Raw genomic sequence first — 20,414 nt, 5'->3', positions numbered from 1 at the left:
GTTTTGGTAAATAGCAGTCTCACGACAGAGAAACAACAGTTCGCTGCTGCTACCAACACTGAATAAAAGCTCTGAAGAAAGAAAAGAACACAGGAAACGCCAGAAATAAAACCGCTTACTATTTATTTTCTATTCTGTAAGTGAAGCTCTCCCTATTTTTTCTGTTCAAAAACCTAAATTTGTTTTCAGGATTAATAAAAGGCTGGATTTCGAAATTGAGCTTCGTACTTTGTGTGCTTGCATGTATGAAAATTCATGTATGAGGTGTTCGTTTGAGCTGTTTAAGTTTTCAATTGCTTATGAGGTGAATTTTTCTTATGGTTTGCATATTTTGATTTGAAATCTATCTTTATTTGTATCGTAATTGAGTTTATGTGCCGAAAATGTTGAAATATTATAATGCCTGAACTCTGAAATCTTTCGTGTTATTATCTAATTGTATTTCATTTTTGAATGTTGAATTTAGAGTTAGCATGTTTTTGCATTAAAAATTGAAGAAATCTCAAAAGGAACGGAAAATTGGATTTGAGCTTAGCATCTTCCGTTATTTGTTTCTTTTCTGGTAAGGAACTTCTGTTATTTGTTGTTTACCTCAGAAACTTAACTGGACTATGTGAAAATTCATGTAATTTTAAGGTTGATTTGTAGTTTGAAAGATTAAAAAAAAAAAAAAAGAGTAAAATGTGTCTGTTTTAATTGCATAAGTAATTTGGATTTGTTGCATGGATATTCGAGGGAAATGGGCTTATGTGTAGAAATGTTGGGATATGAGAAATGAAGAAGTCTTGTCATTATATCTGAAGGTTGAATTTAAGTTGTGTATGGAATTACTTATGCTCGTGCAGGTATATTTGTGGTATAGTATGTGCTATTTTTTTTGCTGATCCATCCTTTTCATTTAACTGCATAGGCTTGTTAATTTGGGGATTCTGTGACTAGCAGCGTCATGACGTCCTCGCTTCATTATCATTCAGGTTAGTTTCTGTATTTCTAGTACACTATTTTGTCGGTGGTATAGATTTGTTTCTCGAGTCCTTAACTGTGTTATGTTGAGCATGAAATTAGCTTGATTCACATGTCTTTCATTACTGAATGATGTCAGTACCCTTGCCCTTCTGCACATATAGTTGGATATGAACCCTTACTCCCGTGGTAGGAAAATCTGGCACATTTTTTGTGCGATTCCTCCAATTTTCTGAGTTGAAGCATATTCATGACATCAAATGTGCAGCTTGAGAAATTTTCCATACTATTGTGGCAGATTGTTTTTTTTTTTAATAAGTATTGTGGAAGATTGTTAAGAAAATGAAGGCAGTTGGAAGAATGCCTCTATGCATCCCTTGGCTAATTTGGAATGAAAGATATAGGTTCTAAAATAGCTAAAAGGATGTAAAAAATATAAAGATAATGTTGTAAAGCAAAAATCCCAGTATGTATAGATAGTCAAGATTCAGGAGTACTTGTTAGATGACACTGGTTGAGCCGATTATCTTTTAATGCGCTCTTTTGATGCATTCATGGTGTGTTATCAATGAAAAGTTGTCTTATCAAAAGATTTTGGACTTATCAAAAAAAAGAAGAAAAAAAAGAAATTTCTGCCAATGTATGCTTTTGTTTCACATTCAATTTGTAAAGAAACAGAGTCACCTCAGACAAAAGCAGAAGGAGGCTAAAGTAAGTTGGGTATGTGCTTTTGGTTACATAATGAAAAACTTTTAATTCCTGTGTTACTGCAATAAATGTCAGATGGTAGTGAGAATGAACAGCCAGAGAAGCAATCAGAGGCTCACAGCGAGTCTTCATCCCCTGCTATTGGAATGTCTGTCCCTGGAACTGTAACACCAAATATGCACTATGTGATGCCCGCTCAACTTGGCAATGAAAATGCTATGGTATATTTGAAGCTCATATTAACTTCTACTGCCAGATTTGTGAATGTCGCTATTAAGTCCGAATTTGATATCTTCTTCTATGTGTTCATTATTCTTGCTGACCGACATGAAGGTCGCGGAAATGAGGATGTTGAGATGGATGTGTGGGCATACTAGGTTGGATAGAATTAGGAATGAAGTTATTCGAGACAAGGTGGGAGTGACCCCTGTGGAGGCAAAGATGCGTGAGGCAAGGTTGAGATGGTTTGGGCATGCTAAGAGGAGAAGCGCAGGTGCCCCTGTCAGGAGATGTGAGAGGTTGGCCTTAGGAGGTGAGAGGAGGGGTAGAGGTAGGCCAAAGAAGTCTTGGGGAGAGGTGATCAAGCGGGAAATGGCGCAATTTGAGCTAACCGAGGACATGACCCTAGATAGAAGGGTGTGGAGGTTGAAGATTAGGGTAGAAGCTTAGTAGGTAATTGTGTGTCTCCCTTTGTCTTCTGTAGCTCGATAGTATTAGCGCTAGTAAGGTTCCCTTTTTTCCTTAGTTTGTTATATTCGCATGTCTCGTTTCGTTGTTACTTGCCATTGGTAATTTCGTAGTTTGTTAGCAGTATACTTCTCTCACCTTCTTTAGCCGAGGGTCTATCGAAAACAGTCTCTTTGCCCTTCCAGGGTAGGGTAAGGCTGCGTACATCCTACCCTCCCTAGACCCCACTTGTGGGACCACACTGGGTTGTTGTTGTTGTTGTTTTTTCTTGCTGACAGATGCAACCACCCTCCTGTTCATTCGACCAGATCTGATCCTAGAAGTGTTAACTTTGAATGAACTAGGGGTCTCGTCAAATAGGCTATAGATATCTCAAGAATCAACTGATTGAAAACAAAAGAGTTAAGGCATGAAATTATACTGACGATGGTTCTGTGAGTATTATCATTGCTGCACTTGTTAATAGGCTTCTTTGTTTTATGAGATGAAGTGCAGTTGTTCATATTTGGTCATAACAAGAAAAAGTTATGTGGTTCTTATCTTCCTTGACCACTTTGATACTTGAAATAGGGAACCGTGTATAAAACTTGACCAAATAATTGAATGTTTAAAATCATGAAAGCCCAAGTTGATAATAAATAGGTTAAGGTGGGGCATAATGGAACTATGATTGCGCTTAGGATTCTTGTATCTAGGGATGAATCCATATGATGCAAAGGATGCCTAGGCTATTATTTTGTGACAGTAATTTCAGATATATGAATGAATTGTCTGATTTTTACGTCAACCTATAAATTGACAAAAGTTGCTTATTAGATAGCATAGCAGAATAGCTGGTGTCGTTCGGACAATTTGAGAAAGTAATAGGTGAATATGAACCTAAGAAGATGCAGATTAATGCATCAAGTCATAGTTGATATTTTTTTCCTGCTATGTGGAACTTGAGTTTCATGCGTCTTTGTTTCTGAGTTTGAACAACTTAGGCAATAGACAATTGTTATCTCATAGTTGATTTTCTATTTCTCGAAGGAGTTAGATATTGCTTTTGATCACTACTGATAAAAACGTTCAGTTGTGAGAAAAAAATACCCTGTCTAGTGTGTGCTTATGTAAGTTGCATAAACTTTTTGAATGGTGACGTTAACATTGACAATACGTATTTCATGACTTTTCGATATTTACGACCTGTCATGGTGGATTTTTCAATAACTGAAGACCTTGGAATAGTTTAAATTTCCATTTTGGGCTTGTCTTCTGGTATTTTCATTGGTCTTGAAAATTGGAATGACTAGGTTAGATACACACACTTTTATTTTGATCTCCCTATTTGGTTTTAAGTAAAATCCTGTTTTACAAGCTTGGTGTTATTTGGAACTAATTCTCTAGGCATTGCTTCGTTTTCAGATTGCGAGATCTGTTTGTCACTCTTTCTCTAGGAACTGCACTTGCCACAATTTGGCTAAAACTTTCGTGTAGGTCTGTTGGCCTAGAGTTTCGTTTAAGGTAAGTCTTTGTCCTATAGGAGGGATACACTAGCAGAATTCTTTGATCACCATGGGAGGGATGATCGGAATCAAGTAGACTCTTGATGCAGCAGCTTGAAGCATACAGTTAGTTATACTGTAAATGCTTGTCTAAATGCAAATGCCTTTTAAGTTTTGCCAGCTTTGAATGAAATTTAGTGCTATAACTGTTTCCAACTGTTGTTGAAAATTTGTGGTTCTTATTCAGATCGACTGCTGCCTAAAGATTAACCTGGAACTGGATGTTTTATCTCCCTCCCTCTCTTACATTTGACATGCATAACACCAGCTATGCTAAGTATTCTTAGTAGGACATCCATTTTTTATTGGACAGCTTTTAAAGAATCTAATGAGACTATAGATCTTTAAGGTACCAGTTTAGGAATTATTTGAAGCCCATTTTTGTGTCTACTAATTCTGGGATATACACTTTGGTGATTGGTTGTCTTGCTTCTATTTTTATGATAATAAATCTGCATCAATTTCATTAGTTGCAGGCTCAAACAGCTTATCCTTATCCAGATCCATACTATAGGAGCATCTTTGCACCATACGATGCACAGCCTTATCCTACACAACCTTATCCAGCACAACCAATGGTATTAGATTTTTCTTAACATTTTTCATTTGGAATTCATCTCAGAAATGTCCCTAAAAAGTTAAGAGTTGTATTTATGCCATTTTCTCTCAGGTTCACGTTCAGCTTATGGGAATTCAACAAGCTGGTGTTCCTTTGCCATCAGACGCAATAGACGAACCTGTTTTTGTTAATGCAAAACAGTATCATGGCATCTTGAGGCGTCGACAATCTCGCGCGAAAGCTGAGTCAGAAAAGAAACTTCTGAAAGCTAGGAAGGTATTTTCTCGGAAATGCATTTTTGTCTTGTTATTTGTTAAACTTTTTAGAGCCCCAAGAAATTAGATTGTCACCAAAAATGTTGCTTCAGTAGTCCAGTATTCTATTTACAGGTTATTTACAGGCGACCTGGCAGCTTGATCTTGTTTCATCCGCTGATTTATCATTTCCTAGTTTAACAGCCTTCTAGATGTTAAAATTGCAAGTTATGCACATACTTTTAAGGGTCTATGCATTTCTAGTCCTATTAAAATAACACATACATGGATTTGTTATGTTAGGATTATAATACATGAATTGTTTGTTATACTGTGGATAATATATAGGGATTATTATGAGATGAATAATTATGTATGGGTTGTTACACATCAAGTAATATGTAGGGATTGTTATGCAGGGATTGCTACTTTGAGGGCATCTTTGGTAGATACTTCTTGGTATACTAATATCTGCATTTTGTCCCACTTAAAATAATACATAGATTTCAGCATAAGTTAGGTCGATATTAATAGTGCAGAGTCTAATACCAGAAATAATATACTAAGGGGTCGTTTCGTTTGGAACAAGGCTATTCTAGGATTAAAATCCCGGTAACTAAACGACCCCTAAGTTATTACTGTAGAGTTGAACCTAACATTGTATTAGTTATGCAGAATTTATTCCATGATTATTTTTCCTTATGAGGCCAACCATACAACGCCACAATCTTAAATTTCTTTTACTAATGTATATACTGCGGTATGCATAGCAGAGCAAGTTCTCAAATGGATGTTTTTGCTGGACTGTAACTTTAGACCCCTCTTTTTTCTATTGCTACACATAAAGATCTTAGTTTGCTAGTCTGCCATATTATTTTCACATTACATTGTACAAAGGTTTTTGATGCAACAAAAGCTCTTAATTTTAGAACATCTATATTGTTGATCAGTTGTCCATCAAAGTTGCTCTAATCTTTGGGCAAACATTTGGATGTAATAAGAAAAGACCCTAAATTTGGAGCTGGGGAAAAATCCTCTTGCTGTTTGACATCCTTTCATTAATTACCTTTAGAGGGAGCATCATACAGTTGCAGGTTACATGTGCTGTAGTTTCAAATTCACTCCCTGTTTTGAAAGTTCAAGTACAAGAAAGAAAGCAGTTTTGGCTAATTGCTTTTTAAACCTTCTTATGCATTACATGCTGAACCTGATGTAGCCTATTAAAAAAGTTTTAAAGCCTGTCTTTGGAATTCTCGGGTTTAGTGATCTAAATGGATAATCCTCGTTTGTGAAATTTTGAGAGCTACTCACGGTTCCGTTTACTCTTAGTGCTTAATCTGTTTACCACGACTTAAAAATTATTCTAATTTAAATGGAAATAGCGGAAGTATATTTGCACATGCAGCAATGAGAAAGCAACAAAAATGTCAATTAAATATTTCATTTGTAAAATAAACATAATACTGCAATATATAATGCATATTTTGTGGCTAATTTATCTACATTGGTTCTGCTCCAAGTCTGCTTTGGATCCAACAGAATCTGGGTTTGACTTTTGTGTTAGAAGTCATCATGAAGAACTAACACCTCAAACTGGGATAAAACAGGATCCCTTTGCTCCTAGGAAATCTGGATTTAATTTTCTAAAGGTTTCTATGTGTTGTTCACGGTAATTTAGGGGGGGGGGATCACATGAAATTTTAGCTATCCTTTTTGTACTTTCAATATCCTTTCCTTTTTGCTTTGTGCGTCTCTTTTCTTCCAGGAAAATGCTTTCGGAAGTATTCTTGCTTTTTTCTTTTACTGAAACTTCGTTTTTGATTGTAGACATTCCCATTAACATCAAATAAAACTGAACAAACAGAAACCTCCAATGCTCATGTTCTTTGACCTGGGCTCTCCAAGGCTCTTTCAATCTCAGACCATTCCCCTGGACTACCTTCCTGCTACTGAAATTTATGTGATGATTTTGACGGCTTTTCAAATCTTATTCAGTCTTATATAACTGAAACAACGTGATTCCATTTCGGGTTCGTAATTTGAGGATCATCTCCTAAAAAAAAAAAAAAATTATCTATGATTTAATTTGTGTATCCAGAAAGTTATGGGTTCTGATCAATAATGTGTTTTACTCCCTAATAAATAGCTCAAAGATGAATATCAACTGTGCTGGACCATCTCTGCCAGACCCAATATCATACAGTTGGTAATGAGGTGCCTTACCCCATGATAAAAGTTCTAATATCTGTTTCTGAGGCTATGTTATTCCAGCACCAATACCTTGGGAAGCTCACAGTGCAAAATAATCTTGCAGCCCTACTTGCATGAGTCACGCCATTTGCATGCACTGAAAAGAGCTAGAGGATGTGGGGGTCGTTTTACAGCGAAGAAAACTGATAACCAGCCGAAACAGGACGAATCAGGTGATAACTCACAGGTCAACATTAATCTTGACCCTGGAAAAAACGAGGTTGCTTCTGCAGAGAATGCCTCTTGATTTATGCAGAAATGCAATATCAAGAGTCTTTGTGGACCATGAAAACAGCATGCTTTCATCAAAGTGAAACTGTGGTAGCTGGACAAAATCAGTGTGATTATGGTGTTCTGTATGTTTAGCTCAGTGTAGAAAGATCAGAATAGGCTACTTGTTGAGAGTCACAAAGTGGTCACTGGGCGTATATTCTCAAAATACTATCTTTCTGAGCTTGTTCGCAGACATTTTTCTTATCCTGTTGATTTGTAATTACTTCGAGATTTGTTCAAACTGTAGCTCTGGTAGCTTTACAAAATATCGAGTCAGAAAGTAGAGTTACAACATTTGACAATATGTTCTTTTAGGTTAGGAAGATAAGCTTTTAGTGCTGCTGGTTGATGGACTCGCATTTCGAAGGTCATGCATTTTTGTGTCAATATCTCGGTAATAAGGAAAGTTTCCACTGTGATTACTGGTGCTTGACTTTTGTCTTGCAAAGCAACAGGTCTTATATTCATATCCTCTTGTGTTTACGTTCCCTTTCACGGTGGCTCTGGTAAATTTTGGAAATATTGAATGAGGAAGTAGAGTTCCTTGTACAGTAACATTTAAAATTAGGTTCTGTTAGTTTAGGGTAATAGAGGCAACTTGCTATTTCCAGTTGCAGCAACGATTACATATCCCATTTGAGAAGTGAATCGCTAGGGGAAAAAAAGGTTTAATACATAAATGCCACCTTTAGTTGAAGACAAAAGGGAAAAGGTCCAAAGTTGCCCCTCTATTATGGTATATTGTTTACTTCTGTCATTCGTTATATTTTTCGTCCAAATCTATCCCTACCGTTAACAAAGTTTGCATAATTGCCCCTAACCCTAACGTCCCTCCACTTAAGGCAGGCAATTATGCAAACTTTGTTAACGGTAGGGATAGATTTGGACAAAAAATATAACGGGTGGCGGAAGTAAACAACATAACATAATAGATAGCAAATTTTGGACCTTTTCCCAAAACAAAATCCTTGTTAACACGGTCATTCTTCACGCCAACGTTTGAAAAAAGTGCCTAAAATCCCTCTCGTGCACTTTAAGGATCTGTTTGGAAAGCCACCAGGTAATTGGAATTAATGTAATTACACAGCCTAGTAATTACGCAGTTGTGTAATTACGACGATTTGTTTGTTTATCATAATGTAATTACAGTGTAATTACAAGTTTACTGTTTGGTTGCACAAGTGTAATTACACAGTTCAATTAAATTTTAAATGAAGTAATTATCAAAACTTAAAAGTTAATATAATAAATATATGCTCTATAAATTTTTATAAGTAAAAATGATACTATATTTGGTATTTAAGATACATATTTTTTCGTGAATATACATTAATTAGTAATCATATATTTATAACTAATATTGTTAAAATAATATATATATTTCAAATTAATAATATTTAGTTTAGATACTTACAAAAACTAAAAACATTTTCGTGATTAGTTTCATGTTTGATAAAATAAATTAATATTTATAAATATGTCATAATATTATTCATATGTTTGACAAAACTAATCTATCAATTCTAACTAAAAAACGAACAACGTACAATGTGAGTCAATACTACTAAAACAAGTAAATTGGAATCACGAAAATAACACAATTTCAAAATCCCAAAAAAAAAAAAATTACTTTTACATATATCAAATTCCTACATAATAATAGTAAGTTCGACTATAACTTAAGATTAGAACATAATAAGTTTGTAACCACATTCAACAACGAAATTTCATTTTAATTGCATCACTCATTATATGCCAAGTTTGTTAATGACTCGTTATTTCTACTATTAGGAGGTGTAGTTTCCAAAAATAGAATAATAAAATAAATAAATAATAAAATATAATCAATTGCATGGAATCACAAGTAAAGGTAGAAAAATAAAAGATAATTAATGTACAAAGATATTAAAAAGTAAAAATAAAATTAAAAAGGTAAAATAATAGAAATCAAAAGTTTTAAAGAAAAGAAATTAAAATAAAAACCAAAAGGAAAGAAACTAAAAAGTAACCTTGTAATAACTCAGTATAATTGGACTTGAGAGTATAATTACACTCCTCCAATTACACCCAATATCATGCTGACCAAATAATTACTTGGTCAAACAAACATGTCAAACTGTATAATTACACCCAAATCTAATTCCTTTGTGGCTTTCCAAACATGCTCCAAGTGTAATTGACAACAAAAGGATAAGTTGAAAGAGTACTTATGTGCTTACACTTAGCTATGTAATCAATGCTAGTCTATAGTGACCAAATAAACAAATTTTGGGCAGACCGGTTCGACTTATGTTTAACCTAAAGATCGAGCATCACCTTTTGGAAATCCAAGTTACAGCAACAACAGAACACATCTAATACACCCGTTATTCAATGACCAAGTTCTCTCTCAAATTAGGTACACAATTACTGCATACAGAAATTAACTCCACCCATAGACCAATGCAGAATTCATATACCTTGTACTACAGCAAGAGGCCTGGAAGGGGTAAAAAGACTATGTAACAGGTCGGAAATCTAAGTCACGCATAACCCTTTCTGGAACAAAAACAAGAATCATAATTCAGAAGCCAAAGAATTCAGTGAGTAACCGAACAAGAAGAAAGAGTCAAAAATCTTCAACTCATCGCACAAAATTTATGTCTTGACATGATGTTTCAAACAAAATGAAAGCTAATTAAACAAACAAGTCTAACGCTCTTAAAGCCTTAGGTGTTGGTAGCCCTGGTGTAAATCTGCTGGCTAGCATGGGCAGACACCATCCTGATGGACCCTCTAGCCATCAAATCCCTAATTGCCTTCCTAGCGAGGGATCCACTAATCTGCAAATTCAAACAAATGAACAATATTAGCACAAAATTATCAGGATATAAAATAAGATGCTTTACCAACAACTTACTGTCAAACCCATTAAAAGCTGAAACGTCATTAAGACTAGAAATTCTTTCATCAAGAATGTATGTGCAACAAATCAAAACCAATTCTCCCAAGCAGATCCACATAGTTAAACACCTTCACCTGAAATTTCTACAATACCTTGCTCAGATATTACTTTTTGAACATATATTTAAATCTTGAGCACCCTAGCAAAATTCCTTCATTTGCCACAGCTGCCACATCCAGAACATTTATTTAAATCTTGAGCACCCTAGCAAAATTCCTTCATTTACCACGGCTGCCACATCCAAATCCAAAACTCCCATTTTCCCTTTTGAGGAAAAACAAAAATGAACTTATTCCTCCGACAATTCAACCAAAAACTAAACCCCTTCCACTAATACAATTGCCACCAAGTACTTCAAAAATCTATAACACACATGAGAAAGTCTTAATATTATCCAATGATGTCTTATCTTTTAATCTCACCTTGCCTGAAAGATGAATTGGGTTTTTAAACAAAGTCCTTAAAAGCACACTCAATTTCTCCCAAAATTAAGCCAAAGCCCATTCTTCCAATCACGACAATCCGAAAGTAAAGATAAACTAGCAAAAGAAATTTCTATTCCAAACACAACTTGAAGATCAAGTCTTCATGTTATAACTCTTGGTAATCAATATTTCACTTAGCAAAGCATAAAGATAAAAGGGCATATACCAAGACACAAAATTTACATATCATGTTAAATTTGTATTGTTACTCTACATTAGAGGTAAAATCCAGTTCTAGAAACAACTTAAACATTACACATTTCCTATGTAAAGGGACCAATAATTCAATTAATTTAAAAATGTATAGTGAAATATCACACAGACAAAATCAGAATATATCAGTAAACCTAAGGCAACAATAGCGCAATTACCGCTTATTTCGACAAAACCCATCATTGTAAGCAAGCATACGAAACACTTCACAAAACTTTAAAATCAACATACTATAAAATTAGATCCATACCCTTAAACGATCGGAGAGGACGGAAGGGGTGATGAGCTTATACTTGGGAGCTTCAGAGAGGAGCTTGTCGTAAGTGGCCTTATCGAACAAAACCATGTTGTTCACCTTCTCCTTTTGCTTTCCCTTGCTCCACTTCTGCCAATTCACAAAAACCCCCAACAACATTAAAACCCTCAAATACTCCAACAAAAACAAACAAATAAAGTCATATCAAAAAGGAAAAAAAGCTATGACCTTCTTCTTCTGCTTTCCACCTCCAGACTTGGCGGGTTTGGACGATGGAGGAGGAGCTGCCTTCTTTGGAGCCTGCAAAAATGGCCAACATATCAGCATTCAATGCTCAAACATATATATGTAATATCAATAGAGCGGTAGAGAAGCTTACCATTGATGGCGGAACTGCGTAAGGGGGTAGGGGGTAGGGGAAGTAGCGGAGGCTAGGGTAAGAGAGGAGGAGAAGTGGAGTGCGAAGAGCAAAGGCGCTATTTCTAGACCTGTATGTATACCTGGGGGTTTCTAGGGTTTTTTTATTGGATCATCTCAGATGGGCTTAACTTATTTTGGGCCAAGCCTTAAATACATTACAAATATTTGTAGAAATATAACACTTTTTGGGTAGTTTTAGTTTTTGATCCCGTTTGTTCATGGGCACAACTTTAAGGTCAAAATTAAAAGTGTTACTCATGTTATAATAGAGATCAACACTTATTAAACTTGAAGTTTTGCACGAATATTCTGGACTATCCGTTTTGAAGGCTATTTGTGACTAGGGGTGTTTGTCGGTCGGTACGGTACGGTATTTAGACATTTCGGTTCGGTATTTTCGGTATTCGGTTTCTTAAAATCCTATATCAATACCGTACCTAATTATATTCGGTATGGTTCGGTTTTTCTCCTTTCGGTTTCGGTTTATTCGGTTTGGTAATTTCGATTTATTCGGTGTGAATACTAACTAGTGCATAGAGCCATACACTCTAATATTCTTAATTAAAGTACTCAAAAATACAAAATTGAAAATTATTTGTTGACAAAAAGTTTGTCCAAAACTAGGAAATATCGACCCAAATAGAGAAAATTGTACATTAAAGAATATTTGATCATTAGAAATGTCTTGTTACTTGTTTAGAGTTAATTGATGAGCTTTGAGAATAAAGGAAAGTAAAATTTTAGATTTTTTATATTTATGTTATAATTGATAATATGTGTTTTGTGTAATATAATATATATTTCGTTATGGTATCGGTATTTCGGTATTTTATTTTAAAATACCAAATACCATACCTAATACCAATTTTTTTAAAAAACTTATACCAAATACCAAATACTAAAATTTTCGATTTCGGTACGGTAATTCGGTATTTACCAAATTATGCCCAGCCTTATTTGTGACCCAGTTTTAAGTTTGTTTATTAAAACGTCTAGCATCTTCTAATGCATTTGAAAAATAAGCACAACACAAATCTGTTCCACATTTTTTTGATTATTTAAACTATAAAAATTACACGGAACACCTTATTTGATCACCTCCATTTAATTTGTACTCACTTTTTAAAATATTTTTAACTAGTACCCAAAGTAAATAACTTCATGTCTTTTTCTCCTCTTTCTTCTTCTTCTTCTTCTTCTTCTTCTTCTTCTTCTTCTTCTTCTTCTTCTTCCTCCTCTTCGGATGACAGCGATTTTATATGGTGTTTGAGAATATATTTTAAGGTAGTTTATGATGTTTTACAGTAGTGAGTTGTTGTAGCGATTTATTTTTTACCATTGTTTAGGGTTTCTTCTTCTTCCTTTGCAAAATGAGTTCGTTGGATTTATTGTTGTTTTAACAAATTTATTATTGTGGTTTTGTTCTTAATGATATTGGGAGGTTATGTTTCAAACTTGAGCTTATTTGGAGTTGATTTAGATATTAAATTGTATATTAAATTGTTAAAATTTGAAGAGCAACTTTATGTTTTTGGGCAATTTGCACTTCAGACATATTTTGGCCTTAAGTACATGAAAACATTGGTTGCACTTCATGCCTATTTGGCCTTAAGTGCAAAATTTTCACCTAAGACTTATTGGCCTTAAGTGTATAAAACAATTGGTTGCACTTCAAACATATTTGGCCGCAAATGCATTTGAAGTGCAATTTTTTCACTTTAGACTGTTTGGCCTTAAGTACAAGTCATTGGTTGCACTTTAGACCTATTTGGCCTTAAGTGAAGATAATTTTTCATTTCAGACCTCTCTGACCTTAAGTGCATGAAAATATTTATTACACTTCAGACTAGGGCTGTGCACGGATCAGATCAGATCGGATTTAGCACATTTCGGATTCAAATTTCGAATTTCGAATTCTGAAAAATGCAATCCGAATTATATCGGATCAGATCGGATTTTAAAGTGTGGATCGGATCGAATTTTGGATCGTATTATTATGCCTCAAAGTTGCAAACTAATATGTATATTTTCTTTATAAAAGAGGCAATACATTAAGAAAAATTCATGTTTATGCAATTATGAGAGTACTATGATGCCAATATAGCTAAATCTAGCAATTGTAAAGGAAATAACTTGGAGAAAGATGTAAAGAAATTACTGATTATCCGAAATTAAAGTGTAGTATTTATACATTGCCTAATAATTTCGGATTTCGGATCAGATCGGATTAAAATATACCAATCCGAATTCGATCTGAAATCCGAAATTTTAATAAATACAATCTGAAATCCGATCCAATTCGAAATTCAAAATCCGAAATTGAATGGATCGGTTCGAATCTCGGATATCTGATCCAAATGAACAACCCTACTTCAGACCTATTTGGCCCTAAGTGTATCTTAAGTGTGAAAATTGAAAATGACACTTTAGACTTAATTGACCTTAAGTGCATTGTACTTCGTACTAATTTTTTTAATTTCAGATCCGATAAGTATGAAGTTGATCGTAAAATAAATAATTTTGCATATTTTTTTTTGCAAAGTGGGCATAGTTTCAATTGTGACCGTAACATCATGCATAAATACAAAAGCGCTTTTGAACTTCGGAACATTATGTTGGAGTTTGAAACTTTTTGCATATGAAAATTGTGCTATAATTTGAAATTTGATTGTCCAAGCTTTTTCATCATACACCACGGATTGATATATGTATTCATAGCACATTGATCAAATCTACTCAAATCAAATATGAAATTCATCAATTGGCAGCCATCACAACATTCCGATGGAGGAAATGATCCCTTGTGGCCGCTTACACTTTGAATAGAATAAAATAGTCCTTTTCATATTTCGTGTGTGTTATTTTCAGATCTTTTGTGTAAAATTAAATACCGTCAGCACAAAAAACATAAAATTTAAAATAACTTTTTAAAGGACTGCAAAACCAATTCTTTCCCAACCAGCATGGTCAGTCTTTTTTGCCCTTTTACGTATTAAAGTAAATTTAATACCTCTGATTCAACATGGACATGGTATTAATTTAGGCTATCTTTTAAACATAGCTTTAGCCATCACGATTTCCTTCTAATGCTTCTAAACTCACTTTTCAAATGCTCATCTGTTTTTTACACATAAATAAATAAATATATAGATTAAAAAATGTTAAAATATGTAGAAGAGTCATAAAAAGTGCTCGACATGTCTGCTATTTGTCATTTATTTCAACTTTATTTATTTAATTTGATTTTATTTCTAACAATGAATATGGTCCGAAGATAATATATAACATTGTACTCTTCTATATTCAAGACCCAATTATGAATCATATTAGTTTAAGTGAATGGTTCAGATAGCAGCTTATACGTACTGAAAGTGTTATCTTTTAAATCATTGCCATTTTGTGTTCATTTATCTATGAGAAATTTTCAGAAACTACTATTGTTTAGTGGCTATTAACTTTTTATAGTTATCATATACATAATTACTTTCTATAGCTATTATTCAGTAGTTACTGTAGTGTATTCGCTGTATTCACGCTACTGTATTCATAAATATAGTAGCAAAGTCACCTAAAAATAGGGGGTTATAGTTGTACGTAATTGTATTCACATGTATCGCGCCATGTATTCATGAATACAGTAATGACAATCACCTTAAAAATAACTATGTCCAGCTGTTTAATAACGGAAATAGGATCAATTAGCGTGATACACTCATAATATAATTCAACAAAATCAATTCTAACATGCCTCGTTATTAACCCAATTAATTAGAACTAGTATTAGTACCCGCGCGATGCGCGGATAATTAAAAAGAACGATGTACACCATAAAGTTTAATATGTTAGTGTTAATACCATCTTTACAACCAAACATTAAAAATATATTAAGGCTCTGGTAAAACTTTCATCCCATCTCCTAATAAATGTTCCATAATAAATAACGATACCATACAATTTGCTTGATATGAATGTTCCACGAAAAATAATAATGTTATACAATTTGCTTGATATGAAGCATGTGCCTAAGGGAACATTATTGTAGCAAATGCTCGTGGACATAATTTTCCAGAAGTTGTCCTCTGTATTGAGGTTTATCACTACAAAAAGGCATGGGTAAAAATTCAATAATTTTTGGTCTTTGGGCGACAATTTTTGACGGAAATGAGAAACAACATATATTGTATTATTGATGAGATAATGAAGAAGACATGCCAGAATGATCTTTAGAAGGAAACTTAGTTGTCATCTAAAATTAATGCACACTATCAGATATTTTGATTAAGTGTAGAATAAAATATATTCAAATACATCAATAGCTTGGATTCTAGGAAGCCAATAGATCTCATCACGTCAACATCAGAATCTAGATGAGCTTCATACACTTGGACTGCAGATAACATAGTCACAGGCCACTGTTCTATGTCACTACATGTGACATCTTTTTAGACTTTCTCAATTCATCTAGCTTATATTATGCTCTCTGCAATAAATTATTCAACTTTACATTAAAGTAAAAAGTTGCATACTACCACAATATAGAATTTCCCAGTTTCTGGTTCTTTGGTCCTTGTTGTTGTCCACCCAGCAGCAGATGAGGATTGCTAGTATAATCCATTAATATTCTCCATTTCACACTAATCTGCAAGCTCTAACACGACAGTATCTCTCAAATATGATAAAAATTTGTGGCAGATTAATCACAACAACATGACAATAAAATACACAAACAGTAACCAATAATGACAGAGAGTAAATCATATATAAAGAAAACAGAGAAATACTTAATTGACTTCAAGATTCTAGGAGTGAGGCGCTGGAAAAAAAGATAAAATGTCATATCTGATGAACTGCCACATAACATAGTTATACCAAATTAAAAATATTAACTAAAGAAAATGATACATAAGACCAAAGGATCATAAGACAATAACAATACTCAATAATTAAATGATAAATCATTTAATAATAGCTCTTCCCATAGTTGCATGAATTCGATCTCCCTAAAAAAGAATTAAAAAGAAAGTTAAGTTAGTAAAGGCGCATAACTTGAAGAAAATACATCACAACTCGAAAAATAACAACAGCTAAAAGAGTATGCACCTTTCATCTTGAATAATTAACTCAATTGAATTAGGATTTTCTGGTTTCTCGCGGTCTGGAACGTGCCATAATCTAACAACACGAACCTTCAAATTCCAACTCATTTTGGACGTTGATATTTCACTGATATAGTTATAGTTTGGAGCTATACTTTGCAGTAGTTTGTGCGTAAGCTAAACCCTAAGCAATGTAGAGAAGTCAAACCTAAATAAAAGTTGCTTAAATAAAATTTCTGAGGAAAAACTATCGAAGTAAATCAATTTTTAAGGCATCTGAAATCCTAATTTTTTAAAAAAAGTATGTTTAAATCAATGTGTAAGAGTGAATGTGCTCAAGAAATGATACAGATCTTCATTTTTTAGCTTTGAGTTTTTTGAATTTTCAACCTTCGTTTATTTTTTTTGTTAACCACCAAATTTTAATTTTTCTTGTATTTTTCCTTTGTCCTCTTGTTAATAATATCATTTCCTTTAATATAATATAGATGTAAGATACAAAATATTTATTTAATTAATTCTTTCTTAAAAAAGAATACCTACCATAACTGAATTATACACAAAATTTAATTAAAGATACCTATAATAATGTATATTGTTCACAAATAAGGTCAAATACAAAGTTTGTACTAAATAAAAATTATTATTTCAACTTAAAATTAATGTGTAAGATACAAAACGAAATTAACAAAATTTTAATTAATTCTTTCTTAAAAAAGGATATCTACCATAACTCAAAATTTAATTAAAGATACATATAGTAATGTATGTGATACCTATATTAATGTATATTGTTCAAAAATAAGGTCAGATACAAAGCTTGTACTAAATAAAGAATTATTATTTCAACTTAAAATAAATGTGTAAGATACAAAACGAAATTAACGAAATTTTAATTAATTCTTTCTCAAAAAAAGATACTTAACATAACTGAATTATACACAAAATTTAATTAAAGATACCTATAGTAATGTATATTGTTCACAAATAAGGTCAAATACAAAGCTTGTACTAAATAAAAAATTATTATTTTAACTTAAAATTAATGTGTAATATATAATGATTCTTTCTCAAAAAGGATACATACCATAATTGAATTATACACAAATTTAATTAAAAGTTATATATAGTTATAGTATATTGGTTTGCTTAATGAAAATTGCATCCTTTTTTTTTGTGTACGTCTTTGGTCATTAAAAAGAGAATATTTTTATTTTTAGTTTAAATCTTAAAATAATTGGTTTTGATTAATTAGAGAATGAAATTCAACTTACAGAAAATCTTGGACTACTACTTCCATTAAATATGTTTCCATTTATAATTCAAATTTTTTATGTTGTCTTAAAATTGCCAAGTGGCTTCATTTTAGCTTGCCACTTGGCTTAACCACATGCTTTACTACTCTCCTTTTAATATAACTAGTATTAGGACCCGCGCGATGCGCGGATAAATTATTTCAAATTACAATGTAGGTTGTTTGAATATCCCACATTGTGGGGTCTGGGGAACTGTTGTATTTAGGGTGTTTCAATATTTATTTTTTTACTGTTGCGTTAATTAGATTCAATGTTTGTATTTACTGTATTCGCTATTTTGTATTCAGTGTATTCAAATGTATTTGTATTAACAATATTTTAGTTATTCCTAATACATTTTATTATTGTTGTATTCAATATAATTTATTGGTTGTATTCACGGAAATTTTATTTGTATTCAGTGTATTTTAAAATTAAATGTATTCACTGTTTATATTTTGTTCCATTTCAATATTTGTATTCAGTGTATTTCAATGTTTATATCCTGTATTCATGCATACTGTATGTACAGTATGCATGAATACAAGTGTATTTAGTTGTATTAAAAAAATACAAACCTTCGAAATACATAAATACAGGCAAAAAAATATATTTTATACAAAAATAATGTTTGAGTGAATTTGTAAAGAATACAAGGTATTTGTATCATTGTATCTGACTAAATAGCAAAAAAGAGAAGAAAGTTCTTCGAAGATGGCGTTTTCCGGCCAACAAGAGAAGAAAGTTCGTCGGATTCGTATAGAATATAGTATCTGTCGTTCATGTTGCAGTATCCATGCTCTACTCGGATTATTCCAACATCGTTTTTGCTCCCCGCGCATCAGCCCTAGCCTCGGAGCGATGAGCCCCTCCTTGTTATGGAGGAATTTGATTTTGAAGAAAAGGTCTGTCTTTCCCCTATTTCTCCCAACAGTTTAGACGTGTTTTCAATTGCAGTAATCCTAGAGGATTCGGCCAGAGAATTCACGATTAGAAGCAGCTATTTTGCTCGAAAAGAGAGAGAAGGAAGAAAATTCCGAGAGAGAATCGTGTGTTAATTGAAAGAAAGAGAAAGGAAAAACATAAATAGCGTATTTCATGTCTCAATGGTAGTATATACCATAAATACCTATTTTGCTATAAAATATAAAATATAGCTATAGAAAATAATATTTTAAAATAATTTTGGTTTATAATAAATAGGGTGTATACCTTTGCTATAGGAGGTAAAATATCCTTTATCTATCTGGCATGAAAGTTACAATTGAAATTACCTTTTCATTGTTACACAAATAGCCGGTCAGCTTCAATGTTTACTTTTTCTAGCCGATATACATAGATTATACAGAATTATATATATTCACCGGTTATTTTTAACTTAAGAGATTAAGTGGGGCGGCCATTTGTGTTAATTCTTCTCCTTTTTCAAGCCCTTTTCGGATTGGCAAAATTGCATTCGAAAATTCATAACAGAACACTTTTTCACCATTAGTTTGAAAGTTGTCTAAGTCGTTTGGTAGAGTGCATAACACAAAATAATGCTTGCATTAATTTTGTGTATTACTAATACCTTGTTTGGTACACTTTTTCAACATATGTATAACTAATACAAGCATTAGTTATACATCTTATTTGGTATTATCCTGTGTATAGCTAATGCATAGCAAAACCATGGTATTAATAATACCAAGGCTATCAATGCATGCATTAGTATGTCTAAAGACCAAATTGTCCTTAAAGTCCCTTAAAACTAAAAAATATAGAGGGCATTTTTGTAAACAACTAATTTTTTAAAAAATTATGCAATGCATTTTAGTTTTTAATACATCACACCAAACAATGTATAAAAAATAATCTCTGCATAACTAATGTTTACATTACTAACACATGTATTACTAATCCATGCATTACTAATACACCATATTCAACATTATTCTTATACACCCAGTCAAACGACCTAAAGTCCAACTTACACTTGTATGAATCCGGAAAAGCCTATTGCATAGATTATGAAAGTGAAAAAGACAAAATCAAGATTACTCACCTATAGGTGATGAATTTGATAAAATTGCCATTGGTCTTTTGACGTCCATTCAGATGAGCTGTTTCCTCGTATGCATGACTGTTATGATCTAGAGACCAATATACACAATCTTTGGTGCTACTACCCTCACTAACACGCTCAAACCAATGATCTTCTAAACTTTGTTCTAATATAGGGAGAGTTGTTTTCAACGTCCAAAAATTCTTATTCGCACAACAGACAACATAAAACAATCCAAAGATCAATATAACCTTGTAATCATTGGTGGTAGAATCATAACATAACCCACGAGCATTAGGATGCATGGAGTTATTTATATATGGACACACAAGAGTTTTGTGTTGTCTGGTTGATGGATTCCACAGACCACAAAGCAAATAAAGTTTCCTACATTATCCAAATCAAAAACTGAAAAAGTGTGAC

At 33.0% G+C, this 20,414-nt stretch overlaps 2 protein-coding genes across 7 annotated transcripts; one reads left to right on the top strand and one right to left on the bottom strand.

Moving 5' to 3' along the window:
• On the top strand, positions 1 to 7,655 carry LOC107807858 (nuclear transcription factor Y subunit A-7-like). Of its 6 annotated transcripts, XM_075250126.1 has the most exons (7): positions 23 to 136; positions 467 to 562; positions 911 to 974; positions 1,747 to 1,892; positions 4,373 to 4,480; positions 4,573 to 4,737; positions 7,030 to 7,655. In XM_075250126.1, the coding sequence occupies exons 3-7, from the start codon at positions 947 to 949 to the stop codon at positions 7,210 to 7,212; spliced, it is 630 nt and encodes a 209-aa protein (XP_075106227.1). In that variant the 5' UTR covers positions 23 to 136; positions 467 to 562; positions 911 to 946; the 3' UTR covers positions 7,213 to 7,655. The 6 variants fall into 6 exon arrangements, with proteins under 6 accessions (XP_075106229.1, XP_075106231.1, XP_075106226.1 ...); XM_075250128.1 differs by lacking the exon at positions 467 to 562 and having other exon boundaries at positions 1 to 136; positions 4,379 to 4,480; XM_075250130.1 differs by lacking the exon at positions 467 to 562 and having other exon boundaries at positions 1 to 136; positions 4,379 to 4,480; positions 6,862 to 7,655.
• A 2,118-nt stretch (positions 7,656 to 9,773) lies between these two features.
• On the bottom strand, positions 9,774 to 11,647 carry LOC107807859 (small ribosomal subunit protein eS25). The gene is made up of 4 exons (XM_016632306.2): positions 11,516 to 11,647; positions 11,365 to 11,436; positions 11,131 to 11,265; positions 9,774 to 10,060 (listed from the first exon to the last, which is right to left on the bottom strand). The coding sequence occupies exons 1-4, from the start codon at positions 11,516 to 11,518 to the stop codon at positions 9,947 to 9,949; spliced, it is 324 nt and encodes a 107-aa protein (XP_016487792.1). The 5' UTR covers positions 11,519 to 11,647; the 3' UTR covers positions 9,774 to 9,946.
• Between the last annotated feature and the right edge of the window lie 8,767 nt (positions 11,648 to 20,414).

Source organism: Nicotiana tabacum, chromosome 3 (genome assembly GCF_000715075.1).
Source record: "Nicotiana tabacum cultivar K326 chromosome 3, ASM71507v2, whole genome shotgun sequence".
Classification (NCBI taxonomy): Eukaryota; Viridiplantae; Streptophyta; class Magnoliopsida; order Solanales; family Solanaceae; genus Nicotiana; species Nicotiana tabacum.
The sequence above is the reverse complement of the archived record's forward strand: the minus strand, read 5'-3'. Positions and strand labels throughout refer to the sequence as shown.